The following is a 17,721-nucleotide window of genomic DNA, read 5'->3' on the forward strand; positions in this document are numbered from 1 at the left end:
TATATTAAAGTCTATTATCCTCAAATTAATGGATAAACTAATGCAATCCCAATCAAAAGAACACAATTTTAATAGAACTTAAACTAATTCTAAGATTTACCTGAAACAAAAAATGTACAAGAATAAGACAACGAAGAGGGTGTCAACAGACAGCAAAACACAGTACAAAGTCAAATGACAGTAAAGAGTGTGGTTTGGTAAAATAGACATCTAGATCCATTGTCCAGAAATAGTCAACTTAGCATATGATAAACGTGGCATTTCAAATAAGTGGAGAAAAGAATAAACTATTCAATAATAGTTGGGACAACTGCCTTTTCATTTTTACTTGGTTGGGGGGGGGACCCTAAAAGATAACCAATAATAAAACTAGGCAAATGTGACATGAACAGGCAATATACAATAGAGCAGCGGTCCCCAACATTTTTGGTACCAGGGACCAGTGCTCCTATGAGAATCTAATTCCTGATGATCTGAGGTGGAGCCGAAGCAGTGACGCTAGTACTGGGGAGCAGATGAAGCTTCACTCACTTGCCTGCCCACTCACCTTCTGCTGTGAGGCTCAGTTCCTAACAGACTGGTACCAGTCTGTGACCCAAGAGTTGGAGATCCCTACAATAGAGGATCTACAAATGACCAAAAAACATACAATGTTTGGTTTTAAAAGTGATTAGTGAAATTCAAGTTAAAAAAATATTTTCAACCATAAGATTGGTTAAATAAAAAAACTCCCAAGATACTTCCTACTGTTGGCAAGGGTGTGGAGAATGGATCATTTTATGGAGTGTGAATTGAAGATAAGTTTCATTACATCCATTAAAATTAAAAATCTATATAATTTTTAATCCAGCAATTCTATGAAAGTAGAGCTATAATTACAGGAATGAAAAGCTATCTTGCACATAACATTAAATGAAAAGTTAGTTGCAAAATAATGACATAATCCCATTTTGTAAATCACATATACAAAACAAAACGAGCTGCTGTAATAAAGAGATGCCAAAAGATAGTGGTTTAAGCAAGTCAGGAATTTATTTTGCTCTCAGTAATGGTACAAGAAAAGCAATTCAAAATTGGCAAGCCAACTTCTCTATCCTCAACACATGACTGTGGATCCCATGACACTGCTTAAGCTCCCATTGGCATCTCAGCCAACAAGAAAAAGGAATGACAGGAAGAGTATACACCCAATTCCTTAGTTAAGGACCTAATGTGGAAGTTCTCACATCCATTGCCTGGTCACGGGGCCACAATTAACTATAAAGTCGGCTGGGAAACAGAGTCTTTAGCTGAGCAGTGTCCAGGTAAAACTTGGGGATCTTATCAGTAAAGGAAGGAGAAAACAGACATTATAGCAGCAGTCTCTGCCACAAGAATTTGTAAATGCATGACAAACAGACTGGAAGAATATACCAAATATAGCACTTATCTCTAGAATAGGAGCAGAGTGGTGGGGAGACAGAGTACCGCCTACAATATTAAAAACAGTATTAGTGTATTTATGCATTAACTAAGGAATTTAAACATTTCACAACATTTTTAAATCTTTTATTTGTAGCTTGATACTGACATGTTATACACATTAAATCTATCTACACTGTATAAAGCTTTTAAAGTTCCAAAAATTAGATTTTATCTAAATGAATAAGTTACTCTATATTGTTAAAACCATTACATTTAGAGCATCTTTCTCTAAGTCTCTCCTCCAGGGAAGCATGATGGTAATGTTCATAGATAGCCACACTGAGACACAGGCAGGGCAGTGACCTGTCCAAGGTCACAGCATGCCACTGGCAGAGCTGAGACAAGAACTGGAGTGAGGACCACTTGGCTTTTACTGCAATCATAACTTTTGATGGCATTTTCTACTTGACAAGGTTACAACTTCTCTAGCTCCATATACTTCACACTTCAGATAATATGATGCCCAAACACTTTGCACTCATGACCTGCATCAGTACTTCAATCTGAGAACAAGGCGGACACAATTCTCTTATAAGCTAATGATTACAAAAATAAAAATAAAAAAAACTTCCCAGAATCAAAACAGTTATGAGTTTGACTTCCTTCTAAACCAAGTACTCAGGTTTAGGATTTATTGACCTGTTCAAAAATCACTTCTATGACTTCTAGATAATGATGGCAAAATGAGGAAAATAATAGTATTTTCCTCCTCTAACATATAATGAATCACTCTAAAAACAGAAGGAAAAAAAAAAGACAGAATCCTCAAGAATCCTGGTGGTAATAACTACTCTACAACACCTCCTGCCAAAGGGAAGAGATTCTTGGCCCAAGCCATTTAAAAAATCTCAGAATGGAAAAGTAAAAGTAAAACCCAAATCCTACAACCAAAGCTACAGGCTGCCCAGCAGAAGTTCTCCCTGATCCCCAAGCCCAGATCCTTTCTGTCTGGGTCTCAGGGAAGAGCATACAGAAGATCTGGATGAAGATGCTCGCTTTTACCAGGAGCAAGAGGTGATGAAATGGCATGAGAGGAAAGAAAGCATAATAAAGAACAATCAAAGAGGACAAATGGCAAGTCAGAGAAAAAAAATCCAAGAAACAAATTGCACTGTGATAGTTCTAGAAAAAAATATAAGGAATACAATGAATTTAAGAAAACAAGACTTCAGAGCTGAAATCTTAACAATGAGAAGGAAACAAAAAAACAAGGCTAAGCAAAACTGAGGCTCAAAAAAAAACACCTATAAATACATAAATTTTTTTACAGAGCTATAAATACATAAATAACAGAAAGAGAACAGATGCAGCTGAAAAGTAAACCTCTTAAATAGGAGAGTCAGAGGGAACGCAAAGAAAAAAGATACATTGGAAACAACAGGACAGAAGATAATAAATACATGAGGAGAACAGTGCTGCCTAATATAAAGCAATCGGCACCCTTAGGAAAGCAAACATTGAATAAAATTAAAAATGTTCAGTTACTTCCCAGCATGGAAGCAGAAGGAAGGCTGGAACAGAAGTCACTAGGTGGTAACGATGGTAGATCTGGTTGTGGTCTGGAGGGCTGTTTCCGTGCATGGTGTGTGTTGGTTGCTTTATTTGTACTTTTGGTTCTGCTTGCCTTTTTTTTTTTTTTAAGATAACACATTTCATTTTTCTAAAACCAAGTCACTAGAGGGGAAAATCGATACCTTTTGCTTAAAGTAAAGCCAGTATAAACTGAGTACACTACAACTTTCTGCAAACACACGTCTTACTATTACCAAGTTATTTCATGCTTTACTAATAAAAATACCTGCCAATTTAGCAGCACCTTAAAAGATTATTTAAAGGCAATTAATATGATTCAAAAGATAACAAATCTGATCTTTTTGGGGTAGCAAATGATAAACATTTTAAAAAGCTATGCACTAAAAATAATGCTGTTATCAGATACCAATGAGTTAAGTTATTGAACAGGTCAGACTGAACATAAGACATGTTTTTAGCACCAATAAAAATAATTTTTGAGATTTCTGGTCTACAGATATCTACATGAACAGTAATGTGCTCCCTGATAGCATCTTTTGGGAAAATGAACAAATGTATTCCAAGGATTAACTGTTAGGTCCCTGATTTTATAACATAATTTGTAGTACCAAATAAAAAAAAAATAACCCAAATATTTTTAATACTTTTAAGTTTTGAAGAATTTCTTCTTCATTAAAGTTTTAATTATGAGGTAGATATCATTCAAAGTAAATATCAAATGCAGCCAACGTCTGTCAACAAACATGATTATTAATCATAGGATTAATGACCAGAATTTTCCATTAGAAAAAGTCAATTAGAAGTTTAGAAATTAATGCTAATCAGCAGTATTCTGGCTTGAGTTTCCAAATTCCTTCACCACCAGAAGTTCTATGAAAAGTACAGAGATTTCTCAATAGTTCTCGAAAGATACAAGACTGTGAAGCTGATAACTTGGATTCGAATTCCTGTAGTATCTCTCGAGTGCTGGCCTGGCCATCCACGTGGGCCTGAAAAGCAATGAAGTTTCTCATTTCTACCAGAAGGTCATCGTGTTCTGTGGTGGAGGGTGGCGGAGCAGAAGCCTCTTGAAGTTGCACGTTTTCACTTTCTAACCGCTCTGGCAAAATCAGATGGTTTCTAGCCCTCATTTTAGCCAAGAGTGAGGATGAAGTGAGGGCCCTGGATAAAGATTCTGCATCTTCCACTTTTCCACTAAATTGCTCAGAAACATGATTTTTTCCATCCTTTTTCATGATGCCATCCTGAAGAAAGAAGACCAATGAATTGATATATTTAAATTCTAGTTTATAGCTCCACTTATTTCACCAAAGGCTCTGCAGAGTCATAAAATAACACATGCGCCCAGGGCAGTGAAGTTGATGGGGAAAGAATGAGACACCATCTAACACGGAGAGAAAAGCACAGAAACAAGCATCTAAATCCACCCACCATTAAAGAACATTTCCTAAAAAAAAAAAAAAAGAACCCCCTCTCCACAGCTACACTACTCACTTGTCACCATTCTGAGTAATGAGGATGGTGGGAGGGCAGAGTGAATGGGGAACAGGCTTCCAGAGAAGGCTTTTAGGAAACTGTCTCTAGGGGGCATGGGTTCTGTGGGCTTTCCTTGTTCTTCCTCCCAAATTTACCCTGATCTAAATAGGTACTGTGGGATTAGGCAGCGGTCCCCAACATTTTTGGCACCAGGGACCGATGCACCTATGAGAATCTCATGCCTGCTAAGCTGAAGTGGAGCTGAGGCAGTGATGCTAGCACTGGGGAGCAGCTGCAAATATAGATGAAGCTTTGCTCCCTTTCCCATCGCTCACCTCCTGCTGTGCGGCCCAGTTCCTAACAGGCCATTGACCAGTACTGGTTTGTGGCCCAGGGGTTGGGATAAGGAATAATATCACAGCTGTACTTCTTTTTCTTCACTTTTAAATATTTTTATTCTTTCCTACTTTATATCTCACACGTGTTTCCTTAAAACAACAAAGGTTCTCTATTCCCAATGTTATCAGTAAGATAACCCTAAACCAGAAAAGACCAAAAAGAGTACTGACTGAGTCTGGCCTAGTATTTACTCTCAGAGAAGCACTCAAGGCATTCAGGGAGTTATAGGACAGGGAGAGACAGGTACAATGCTCTTGCAGTAAATGACATTCAGAGTGATTTTCTAGACCTTTATTCCAGAGGGTGGTGGTCATTGGAGCTGGTACTTCACCTCTGGATGGGGCAGGTTGTATGGTCAGTGACTGATATGTCACCTACCCTTGTATTAACTATCTGAGCGCAAAACAGAGATTCTGCTACAGATCTTGGGTTAAAGATTTTTTCTTTTAGGAAGGTAGCTGGCCCTTTTAGATTCAAATTAAGTGTGTCAAAATCAGAGCATACCACACAAATATCAGGTGTCGCCATGACAGCAATTTTCTTCACATCGGAATCAGGTTAAATTTTCATAGCAATTTAATCAAGTCTCACACGTGAAAAGCAGACAGGCTTTCATATTACCTGGCATTTCTCCTTTGGAGATGCTGAAGAAGACGGCTGCACAGAGAAGCTGGAATTCCTTTTCTGACCAAATCTACTCCTAAATAAGGACAAATATCATTGTAGATAAAATGTTCGTTTTTGACTTACGAGATGAAAATGTCTTTTCAACAATTAAACTCGTCCTAGAAAAATGTTCTTCCGCATGGTTCTTCTTTCATAACCATGACGCTTCTGCTCTCTCCCCTTCGACTCCTCTACTTTATTCTCCTGGGAAGTTAACTATAGCATCTTGAGTAAAAACTACTCAATATCCTTTGTTCGATATGATGGAAACTACCCTCAAATCCCAGGTAAGAAAATCCTTCTAAAGGAGTACACTGAATAGCATAGTAATTACTAATTGTTGAAAACTGGCTAATCATCTGATTAAAGTTTAATCGTTACTATTTTTTAGAGTGTTACTATTTTTAACATCATTTTTAAAACAAAGCAGATCATTTCTCCTTCCCCTGAAAAATTAGCTTTGGAAAGCAAGGGACAAAAGTGAAGAAAAAGGTAAAATTACAAGTGTTTCTCCAAGTCACACAAGTTGGCTGGCTCAACCCCTCCTTGGAAGATTTTCTACTACTGCAGATAAACAGAAATCCATGTCTGCCCTGACTTTATTCTAAGCCTGGATGGATTGGCTTTCTCATAAGCATGGCAGGGCATCAATCTCTTACTTTATTCCTGGCGCACCAGAAACCCCCCTGTGGCCGGTCCAGGTGGGAACACCAGACACTGCTCCCAGACACCGTTGACGAGAGAGTCTCAGGGCTTTCAGAGCATCCTGAGCCACTCGGTTGGCCTCTGCCTCCACCAGCACATAATCTGGACTGGCTCCATCCATAATGGCATCGTGTTTCATGACACTGTGCACACCAACTAACAAGAACAAAGGAAGCAGTAAACGTGTTATTTCATGTTGTACACAATTATATTTTTTCTTCTGTGTAGTCTAGCATATTGTGGGTAGAGAAAAATTATGAATATTTTTAGTTGCTATTTACCAAACGACCACAGAAACTTTTATGTGCTGTTGCTATTTACCTTCATTACCACCTAACAGTAGAGACTATTACTATCCCTGTTTTACAATAACTAAAGTATAATGCTTTGATCACAACTTTAACATAACCTCTTCCCTCCTATCTGGATAATTAAAAAAACTCTATTAATAAATTCTTTAATGAAGGGAAAAATATAAACCAGAATTATAGAATTTCTAAAAAGTAATGACAATAAAACATGACATATCAGAAGAATTTAATGCAGTTATCAGTGGAAAATTCGCAGACTTAACTACTTATATCAATAAAAAAAAAAAGGAAGAAAAATAAATGAACTAAATTTCCAAGTCAACAGTTTTTAAAAATTAAGCCAAAAAAATTCACCAAACACAACAAAAACAAAAGCACAAGAAAGTAATGAAGATAAAAGCAAAAATTAATGAGGTAGAGAATAATCATGGAGCTAATTAATAAATCTAAATCTTGATTGTTTAAAAAATCACAAAATAAACAAACCAGTAGCTTAACCTGATCAAGAAAAAAGGAGGAAAATATACAGAATTAGAAATGATGGGGGAAATTATCTTGAAACAGAAGCAAATTAAAAACCAATTATTACAAGAAAATTTTCTATGCTTCTATGCAAATACTTTTAAAAACTACACAAAATAAATAATTTCTTAGGAAAACATTAACTGTAGGAAAAAAAAACAAGAGAAAGTTACCAAAAAAATACCTTACAAGAAAACATCAGGCCCAGATGGTTTTTTTCTGAAATGCCATACATAAAGCTGCCTTCTTGAACAGAGAACCATAAACAGCAATCTTTCAAAAGTCAAGGCCATGACACTGTAAGCACTATGACTGCCAAGGCCTGACCAAGATGACACTCCCAAGGATGACTAAGCCGTGCAGGACTGCCTGTCCTCCAGGGTCCCGAGCAATTGTTGAGTCTGCTTTCTTAATTTTTCTGCCTTGATATTAGCTATCAGCTTTCCCGCTTCCAGAGTGCCCGCCTCTGGCCATACCCATACCTTTCTCCCCCATGAGTTTACTTTAATCCCCTGTGGTAGAAAAACTAGATAAATATAGCATGTAGAGAAATTTCCTAATAATATTCAGGTAGTACAAATCCATTTAAAGTACTGTACTCCTCTTGTGTGTGATTATAAGTACTATTATTCTCTGAAGTTTCAATTTCTTCTAGATCTTCAAAAAAGGTAAATATGATTTTCAAAAATGTAAATACATTTCAAATCTGACTTTTAGAAGAAAAAATACTTCCAGCTGAGAGTCCACTCTGCACTGTCAGTAAAGGCTGCTACCGCTAGAAATGGCCCACTAATGTTCTGTTCCTAGCACCTCATGGCAAATTCAGCAAAAAGATTACCTGATTTTTTAAAAAGCTTTTCCAAAACATAATCATCATTGCTCTGTTCCTTGTTCTCACTCTCATTTTCGCTGTTTTGCTTCTGGTACTGCCTTTTCTTCACTAGGTGTGGAATTCGGGTTCCTTCAAACTTGGCGTCTCTGCAACGCTTAGAGTTCTTAGACATTTGCTTTGGCCTCAGCTGTTTCTCCTGGGTCTCTTCTGCTACACTATGTTTTGTTTTTGACTTGTGCTTACAAAAATTATTTTCAATTTGTTCATTCTCCCAAAGAGGTTCTGTTTGAACCTGGCAACTTTCTCTTTTGTCAGAAAAACTTTGTTTTTCATCGATGCTTTCCTCACCAGATGTCCTGTACATTTTATTGATTCTTGGAGAATTTGAACACTCCCCATTTCCACTCATCACTGATGAGCACTCTAGTCTAGACACTGCATCTGTCTTTTCTACAAGTCTGTCACTGCTCATTAGATTACTAGGTGTCTGAGGATCATCTCTCAAAGGATCGCCTTGATCAGAAGGTACATTCACTTCAGCTCCTACAGTTGTAGATTTCTCTTCAGATGACATGGCATCATTTGCAGACACATTAGAATCAGGGAACTTTTTGCTTATTAGAACATTATGGTCTGTTCCGAAGGCTGGTTGAAGTTTTCTTTTTAAATGGCGTTTGGATGCCTGAACATCTGAACCAGTTCCTATAAAAGGGGAAAACATGCTAATGTTACATTTGTATAATTCTCACATAATTAATTCCTTTCAGTTAAATTATTTTATGTAATACCTGCAAAAATAGCACTCGTTTCAGTGTTCTGGGATGCATCAGGACTAGTCAGAGTAAACAGCTCATAAAGATCATTGGACTTGAAAAATCGCCTTTGCTTTGGATCTTTTAGCACTCTATTTATCAAAAACTGCTTGAAGATTTGTCTAAAAGATAAAAATTAAACTTATATGAAATAATATTTAGCTCGACCTCAAAATACTAATTATAAAACAATATAAGAAAGTTATGCTAACTGCAGCTGTATGGATGTCTAAATCATCCCCAAAACTTTTAGCCTTGAAAAATTACAATTCGGTAAGTACATAAAACATTAGGTGGTCTCCCATGTTTTACAAAATTTAAGTTAGAAATAATACCTTATTATTATTTCTACCCAGGGGTTTTTTGCAACTTCCAAGATTCATCACAGTTCAAGAAACACCTTTTCATATACATTCATGTGACTCACAGCCATGCTCAGCTGGAAGGAGTCAGCCTCCTGACTCTTGGACCAAGAGCCCTCTGCCCTGCCCTATGTAGTACCCTCCTGTGATGGGGCTTAGGAAACTCTTACCTGGACTTTGCAAAGTTTTCACTTGGAGCCATCTCACAAGCTTCCACCTAATGATCCATACTCTATGCTAAAGTACCCACATCATTGTTACTCTTGCCCAGATTATCACCATAAAGTAGTCCTGCCCCTCCTACTTGCTTATTCAGGCTAAGGTGTATATCTCTTCCTCTCAGGACACAGCTTGACTCTAGACCTCTTATAAGAAGGCCCCTGAAGAACATGAACCATCCCATGAGTGGCTCAGTCCCCATGGTGGAAAGTAAAAGACTCCCTTTAGGGGCTGGGATGAGGCTTAAGAAAAACATCTTTAGCAGGGGAGACAGAGAAGTTGGGAATATCTCTATTTTACTGTTGAAGTTTCTCTCGCCTAAACCCCCCAGTCATTATAGAGTGAAAGATGGAGGAAAAAACAAATATCCTGATCAATCTGTCTCTGTGGGGCATCTGAGCCAAGGCCAAAAGAACACCCATACTAATCACAACTATGTGCTATGTTTAAATATCAATATGTTAGTGTTTTAATTTTGTCACTTCTTAAAATTTTTCTGAAAGAAGATGGACATTATAGTATTTGGAAACATTTCTGTCAAACAACAATATGAGATTTACACATAAGCAGTCCTTGAAGGTAGAAAAGTGATGTGATTCAAAGACATTTTTAAAAAACTCACAATAAGCCATCTAGGCTTATTTTAATAAGAAAAAACATAAAAACAAAACAAACATTTTAAAGACCATACTATCCCTCACATTATAGAAACTACTGCTCCAAGATGAAAAGACTTTTTTATCAATGTTTTTAAAAAATTCTCTGCTTGAAATCCTGGTGGTATACTTATATATCCTGCACACACTGCAGCCAGAAGAGCAGTCGTCAGTCAAGGAGCAGGTAGACAGACATCTGTACTGACCGGTGATAAATCTTTTCTTCAATGGTGCCCGCAGTCAGAAGCCTATACACAGTCACCTGCTTCTTCTGGCCTATCCTCCACGCTCGCTCCCGGGCCTATGGCAGAGAGATACATCTCAACAAGGGCCCTCCCCAGTGACAAGCACTGACTAAAAGAAACAGAGATAGCTGGTTGCTTCCTTCCACTCCCAAGGTTAGAATTTTGACATAATGACATAATGAGGCTAAATATACCTAAGGAAGATAAACAGCCTGATGACAAAGAGAGACTGGTATCTCTACCTGAGAAACAATGTGTGCTTGTAACATCGCAAATTCTTTTTACCCCAGATCTAGCAATAGATGCTATGAAATAACTGTACTCTTCCTATTTGTTATGCTGGAACATGTCTTCCTCAAGGTGAAAATTAGGCAACAACTGAGACATGAACTACATGCTGCAGCTAACACGAGCACTAAGGACACTCCCAAGTGCTAGCCATTAAACTACAGTTGACCTTTGGAACAACACACCACGCCCTGCACCATCAAAAATTCACATATAACTTTTGACTCCCCCTAAAACTCTACTAATAGCCACTATTGACAGGAAGTTAAACAAACACAAATTTGGTATGTTCTATGTATTATACACTGTATTTTTATAATAAAGTAAACTAGAGAAAAGAAAATGTTACTAAGGAAATTATAAAGAAAGCAAAATACATTTACTGTATTTATTGAAAAAAATCCACATATAAACGTTAAACCTGTGTTAGTCAAGGGTTAAACCTGTGTTAGTCAAGGGTCAACTGTATGTCACCAATATACTCCTTTTTAAAAACAAACAGACCTGTGTATCTGTGCTTGGATTCCAGTCGGGGTCATAAATGATGACTCTGTTTGCCCCTGTTAGGTTGACTCCCAGGCCACCCACCCGAGTGGTCAGAAGAAACACAAATATGGATGTGTCCTAGAAGTAAGACATACAACACTTAGTATGCACATTTAAGACCAGTTAGAGCTCTTTGTCTCCGCCTTTCCATATTCTAAACATGGAAAATGTTCCCCATATAAGGAATAGGTTATGATCTAGAGACTTTTGGTCAGTCAAGATCTCATCCCACGTTTCCTACTTTTAATATTAACATTAATAATATTTAAAAGTTGTATTTTCAAGAACACACATATACACACCCCTAATAATCCAGAAATGTACAGAGTTAAAAGCTAAAAGTCCCCTCCACCTGCTGCCCAATCTAGATATAAGCACTGGTCAGGTGGGTGTAGACACTCTCCTTCCTGTCCCACTGTATACAGTAGCACTATGTGACTTGACTGTTATATTCACTTGTTACCTCATTGTATCTTGTAATCAGTGGTTGTCTTGAAGCTATTGTAGTGGTACCATCCATTTTGAGATAGGAATATTTTTGGGCTCTAAGGAATATTTCAAGTATGTCCAACATCTGTTTGGGAGAGAGGATTGGGGAGAAGAGTTTAAAAATCAAACTTATACCCCCAGTGAGTGCTTCTACATTTGTGTAAACAGTCACACGTTCCCAACAGGCTCAAATTAAAAGGGTTTCTCACTTTGAAGTAGATAAATATAACTGCTACAAGATTATTTTTGGTATTTTCTTACTATATATTTACTGTTAATTCTCACACATTTTGTAAATAGCTGGACATTTATTTGAGTTCAGACCCAAACTCATCTACACTCCAGAATCGCATGGTACATAAGCCTAATTTTTAAAAAGCCAACTTATCTGTACTAACTCTAGAGAAAGATCCAAGCTCCCAAAGAGATCTGTAGGCTGCTACCTCAGTATCAGCGGGTAGGTCTGCTTTTGGAGTCGTTATTTTAGATTATATCCCACATTTTTAATTAATGCTTTTAAGTCATAAAGAACCAACTTGTTTCTTGTATGAAGTCTGTATGCTCACCTGCCTTGACTGAGAAAATAGCAATACTCGTTGACCCTGCTTGTGCCATATCTTCAACAAGGATTCAACCACTATCATTTTCCCAGAGCGTTTCCAGTATCCAAACTGATCTTCTCCTAGTTCATCATCTGGAATACCTTTGAGATTCTTGGGGCCTCCAGAAAAGAGATCAGGATGGTTGCAAATTTTTCTTAGGGCTATAAGTCCAGAGAAAATCTATGGTATATAAGAATTATGTGCACTCAGATTATCCCATGTAAAATCACAGTCAGGCAGATTAAGAAGTTCCACTTACTTTTATATTAATATTATATCAGAAAATATATCTGCATGGAAAATACACAAATGGGAAAGATATGAAGGATAGCTCACCCAGCAGGACACAGACCTACTGTCCATGCCTAGCCAGAGGGCATCTTTCACACAGCTTTCAGAGTGAGACTCTAATCAAGCTCACCAGTATAAAAGCTCAAGCAAAAAAGACAAATCATAAATTAAGCCAGTAATCAAAGAGTATGATAGTTTTAAACAGTAAACAACAGTTAAACAAACACATAATGGAAGATCTGGATAAATCAGGAACATTGTCAAAACTCCCCAAAGAGTCATCTGTACTCATCTTTCATCCCTTAGACCTGTGCTGTCGAATACAATAGTCATAAACCATATGTGGCTACTGAGCACCTGAAATGTAGCTAGTCCAAATTGAGATGTGCCACAAATGTAAAAATACAGGTGACCCTTGAACAACACAGGTTTGAACTGCGAGGACCTTCTTATACAGGAATATTTTTCAACAAATACGGTCAGTCCATTATACCATGAGTTTAGCATCTATGGATTCAACCAACCGCTGACTGAAAACAATATTTTTGATCTGAGGTTGGGAATCTGTGGATTCACAGGGCTGATGGTGTGCATTGTTCTACATACACCACTTTATATAAAGAACACGAGCATCTTTGGATTTTGGTGTCCACAAGGGGTCTTGGAACCAATATCAAGGGATGACTGTAGTTGTTAAAGGAGCCAAAAGTTAAAAGCAAATTTTTGATTGTGCAGGAGTTAGGGGGGTTGGCACCGCTAACCCCTGAGTTGTTCAACGATCAACTAGACCCAATTTTGAAGACTTATAACAAAAAAAAGAGTAAATTATCTCAATAATTTAATTTTTTTGATTATATATTAAAATATTTAGGACATTTCAGGTTAAATAAAATATATTATCAAAATTGATTTCACTTTTTTTTAACCTTTTTAATGTGACTACTAGAAAATTTCAAATCACACATGTGACTTGTATTCTATAACTCCTGGATAGTGCTTATCCTAGACCTCCTAAGTTTCACAACTTGAAAGCACATGAAGCTAAGTTAAGGGGAAATTTAGGAGAAGTAAATGAATGCGAATGATTTAAAAACCTCCTATAGATGCCAATGAAAGACAAAATAAGAAATTGTGAGAGATGGTTAAAAGAACTGAAATGACTTATTTAATCTAGAAGAAAAAGCATGTAGATGTTCTGGAACACAGGTAGCCATGTTGCCTACATATATCTCTTCATCATCTACCTCCATGTATAAGCATGGAAGTGTGTTTCTTGGAGTGTACTGTGTTACTCAGCTATGCTTCCATTGAGGACAGACCAAGGACTAAGAAAGTCCTATGTATTAAATAAATAAATAAACAAATAAATAAACACAATTCACATTTTAAGATACTAAAACACAAAGTTGAATAGTTTAATGAAGCTTTAGACTTAGACACTGATTATAAACCTACTACATATACCTATTGAACAGACATGTACCTACGACTATAGATTGCTGAGTATTACCAAACACTAAAAGTTATTAAAAAAATTTATAATAATTATTCTTCCTCCATGAGCCTACTAACCCTGACACTCCAAGGCTGCTTCCCTACATTCAGCACAGGATCAGCTGTCCCTGCAGGACTCCCCATTACAGATCCTGTCATCTAGTGCTATTCTTTCACTCGACCACAAGTTATCAGATTCAAGTGTAACAGTGCTGCAGTACAGACAAAAAGGGAGCATGCTGAAATATAACCATGTGTACTCTTACTTCTGGAAGGGCTCAAAATTAAGTGCAGGTTTGCACCGAAATGTTTTCAAGAGAGTAATAGTGAACCCCTGACCGGTACTAGTTTCCTTTCTTTCCCCGTTTCCCTTAGTCTACCATTCATTTCTCCAGCTTCTATCATTTAGCTGACCTGCATCTCTCCATTGAGAATTCTGTAAACTTCTTTGGAATCAATGAAATTTTGATAGACTTTATGTTGTTCATCTGTAAGACGGCAAAATAAGACCTATGGGGAAGGAAAACAGAGAAACTATAATTTCAAACAAAAACCTTAACAGAATAAAATTATTAAAATATCAACAAAATTTCCTAATCAAAACAGCACAATATATGCAATTTTAACAACGTACCTCTTATTTAAAAAACCAAACACATCTCGACTGAACAATGAGTACAGTACCCTCCACTGACCAGTCCCCATTTTTGTCATCGGTTCACCTCTTGGTCCTCACCCCATTGTCTCAACAGTCCCTGAAGACTGGCTTCCTGCTCACAGGAAAGCTCAGGACCAGGTGCAAACCTTCCTCCTCCTAGCCAACAAGTGCTCAGACCTCTCACCTCCCATGCCCCTCTCCCACACTCCACTTCAGCAAGCCTGAACAGGGACCCTTACTTCACCTGCACTCCCCCTTTCCTGGGGTTCTAAGCGCAACTCCACAAGTTTACCAGACTCATCTCTGGCAGCAGCCCCTATCCTCGTTGCCCAACTGCAGCAATTACTCCATGCCATCATGTTCTCTGACTCTGCTTCTCAACCTTCCTCTCTTTCTCCAAGTCCACCACAGCAACCTCATGGCTTGACTTTATTCCTTGGCTAGTAATATTCCCAACATATTTTCCTTCAGCCAGCCCTCTGCATCTGCCCTGTGAACTTCCAAATGCAGATTAACTCAACTACCTGCCTTCTCTACTCCTTTCTGGTTAGGTGCTGAGCAGCACTGGAGAATGTCACCCACCAGGGCGGCATCCTGCCACTGCCTGCTCCTGGTCTCCAAGGGAATGCTCGAAGTACTTCCCTGCCCAGTACCTTTTGCAAACCTAGAACAGCTGTGACAACACTCCTTTCTCCCCCAAAGCCACTCACCTCTGTCTCAACCTCTACTTAAAAACAACCAAACAAAAACAAAACAACAAAATTAAAATTGAAGTTATCAGGCATGATTCTCTAGTTTTCACTCCCTAAAATTTATATACTTCATCTGCCTCAGCTTATTTTCCTTTATTCTCAGAGAAATAGGTTCCTGTATGGAATCAAGGGCAACCCTTCAACCTTTCTACCAATTCTGAAAATCCTCCTATCCTCCTCAGGACAGAGCTCCACTCCTTAAGACTATGCAAAAAGTGAGGGGGAAAACTCCTGAAAGTATCGTGTACAATCACCATCTCCACTTCCTTGCTTTCTAGTCACGTATGAATCTAGCACAAGCCTGAAGGGCACTTCTGCTGATGCCACTGAAGCTGCTTTGGACAAGGTCACTAATAACTTCCTAGATGCCAAACACATAGGATCTCTAGGGCATCATCACTCCACTTACCCCAACCCAGCTTGTGCCTTTCTACAAAGGCCTTCCGTCTCCCCAGGTCGCTCCTCCACTTCTACCCTCACCTTAATGTTGCCGTTTGCCTGAGCTGTTCGTCTCTTTTCATTCTACATAATCTCCTTAGGAAAACTCATCCTTGCTCATAACTTCAACACCTTCTCTCACAGGTCATAGCTACATCCCAGCCTAGAACTCTCCGAGAGTTCTAAACCCAATTACAACTGCCTTTTAGGCAAGCAGATGTTCCATGGGCACTTCAAATATTACCTAAATTAAACTCCTCAGCTGTCGCCTCTGAGCTGTTTGTCATTTTGTAGCCTCTGCCACAGCAGATTCTTCCCTGCATCCAAGTGGGAAACCTGGGAGTCACCAGGCCCTTCAGCTTCCTCCTGCCAGCCCCGCCTTCACCTCGGTTCAGGCCCATATCTTTTCTCCTGAGGACTCTGTAGGGACTGGCTAACTCATCCCTTTGCCTCCATTTTCTTTCTCCTCCAATGCTTTCATATGCTGACTAAGTAAAAGGAACCTGAGTGTTTATAATTCTTAACTTCTTACTCATATTTTAATCCTTTAAAAGTGGCAACAGAAAAACCTCTCCTCTCAGTAGCAAAGTTAAACAAATTAATCACTGGGTACCTAGTGTTTGCAAATGATTGTTTATAGGTGTCATGCAGAATCTGACGATGGGGTAAGACAAAGTCTCAACCTCAAGGTATTCCAGTCTAGTAGAAGCTTTAGCAGAGACTATCATGGGGTCTTCAAATGGAACATCTCTGTGTTTGCTGGAGGAGTGGAAAACCTCTAGGCAAAGGGAAAATCATATGCAAATGGAAGGAAAAGTAGTGTACGTTTAAAAAATAGGAAGCAATTTGCCTTGGCTACTGTATGGGATATAATAATAAGCATTCTGAGATTCTATAGTGAAAATAAATTGGCACAAATAAACTAAATTGGTATTCTCGGTGGGGAGAGGGACATTAAAGGTATGTTGATAGGAATACTACTACTCTTGGAAAAATCAATCCAGCAACAGTGTGCAATACGGTATGGAGTGTGGAGTGCTAATGGTTGAGAGATCAGTCAAACTAATTGTGCTAGTCAGACTAAACTGCACTAATTTATGAGGATGTGAAGCAGAGAAGTGAGAGAATGACAAAGGACAGAGCATCACAGCAACTGGTTGATTTAGAATTAGAGACAGCTCAGAGTTATGTCCTAAGCAACTGGCAGGAATGAGAGACCTGTAAGGGGGATGCTATGACCAATGGCTCAATTTAGAGATAAGTGTTGATGGGGAGGGAAGAGGTAGTGACAAAAGTAGCCTTGATGACAGATCTCTCAGATCCTTCAGAGTTTCCACTTTCAAAATCTACAATGCATTTACTTTTAGATCCTGAATAGAAGGTACAGTTATACATTTAGATAACAGAACACTAGGATGAAATTCAAAAGGATGACCCTTTTAAATCCTAAGTCAGATGACATCACTCCTTTGCTCAGTATCCTCCTGTGAATCTCCTCCAAATCTTCACCATGACCAGTGGGCTCTGGTGATCTGGCAGGCAAACTGACTTTGAGCCCTCTTCTTGCTCCTGCCCTCCAGCCACACTGGTCTCCTTGCTGGTCCCTGAACATACCAATACCCTCTCACTTCCCATCTACCTAGAACGTTCTTCCAAAATACCCTTTAACTCCCTCCTTCACCTTCTTTGCGCCTCTGCTCAAATGTCTGCTCAAATGTCGGTTTATCAGAGATCCCTTATAAAAGCTTGCTTCCCCAAATCCTTGCCCTCGGCACTCCCTATCCCTGCCTCATTTTTTTTCTCCACACTTATCACCACCTGCCATCTGATAACATTTACTTATGACTGTCTCTCCTAAAGAAAAAATGACAGTTTCATGAGAACAAGTGTTTGCTTTGTTCACTGCTATTTCCCAGACATGTGGCTGGCACCTCAAATAATTTATAGCATGAATGAATTGG

General features: G+C 38.4%; 1 protein-coding gene across 7 annotated transcripts in view; it reads right to left on the bottom strand.

Moving 5' to 3' along the window:
* Nucleotides 1-1,010: 1,010 nt before the first annotated feature.
* The window catches only part of ERCC6 (ERCC excision repair 6, chromatin remodeling factor), a 71,723-nt gene continuing 55,012 nt past the window's right edge, over nt 1,011-17,721 (bottom strand). For 4 of the 7 annotated variants that reach the window (XM_011355408.2, XM_023527962.1, XM_011355407.2 and 1 more), the window contains 10 exons: nt 14,327-14,422; nt 12,092-12,307; nt 11,500-11,610; nt 10,995-11,114; nt 10,164-10,258; nt 8,697-8,842; nt 7,915-8,610; nt 6,198-6,399; nt 5,494-5,572; nt 3,798-4,241 (listed from right to left, as the gene is read on the bottom strand). In XM_011355408.2, the coding sequence (XP_011353710.1) occupies nt 3,819-4,241; nt 5,494-5,572; nt 6,198-6,399; nt 7,915-8,610; nt 8,697-8,842; nt 10,164-10,258; nt 10,995-11,114; nt 11,500-11,610; nt 12,092-12,307; nt 14,327-14,422 (2,184 nt within the window). In that variant the 3' untranslated portion in view covers nt 3,798-3,818. Of the gene's footprint in view, nt 4,242-5,493; nt 5,573-6,197; nt 6,400-7,914; nt 8,611-8,696; nt 8,843-10,163; nt 10,259-10,994; nt 11,115-11,499; nt 11,611-12,091; nt 12,308-14,326; nt 14,423-17,721 lie in introns of all 7 variants that reach the window. The other 3 variants (XM_011355406.2, XM_011355404.2, XM_011355405.2) reach the window with 2 other exon arrangements.

This window comes from Pteropus vampyrus, unplaced genomic scaffold (assembly GCF_000151845.1).
Source record: "Pteropus vampyrus isolate Shadow unplaced genomic scaffold, Pvam_2.0 Scaffold20, whole genome shotgun sequence".
Taxonomy (NCBI): Eukaryota; Metazoa; Chordata; class Mammalia; order Chiroptera; family Pteropodidae; genus Pteropus; species Pteropus vampyrus.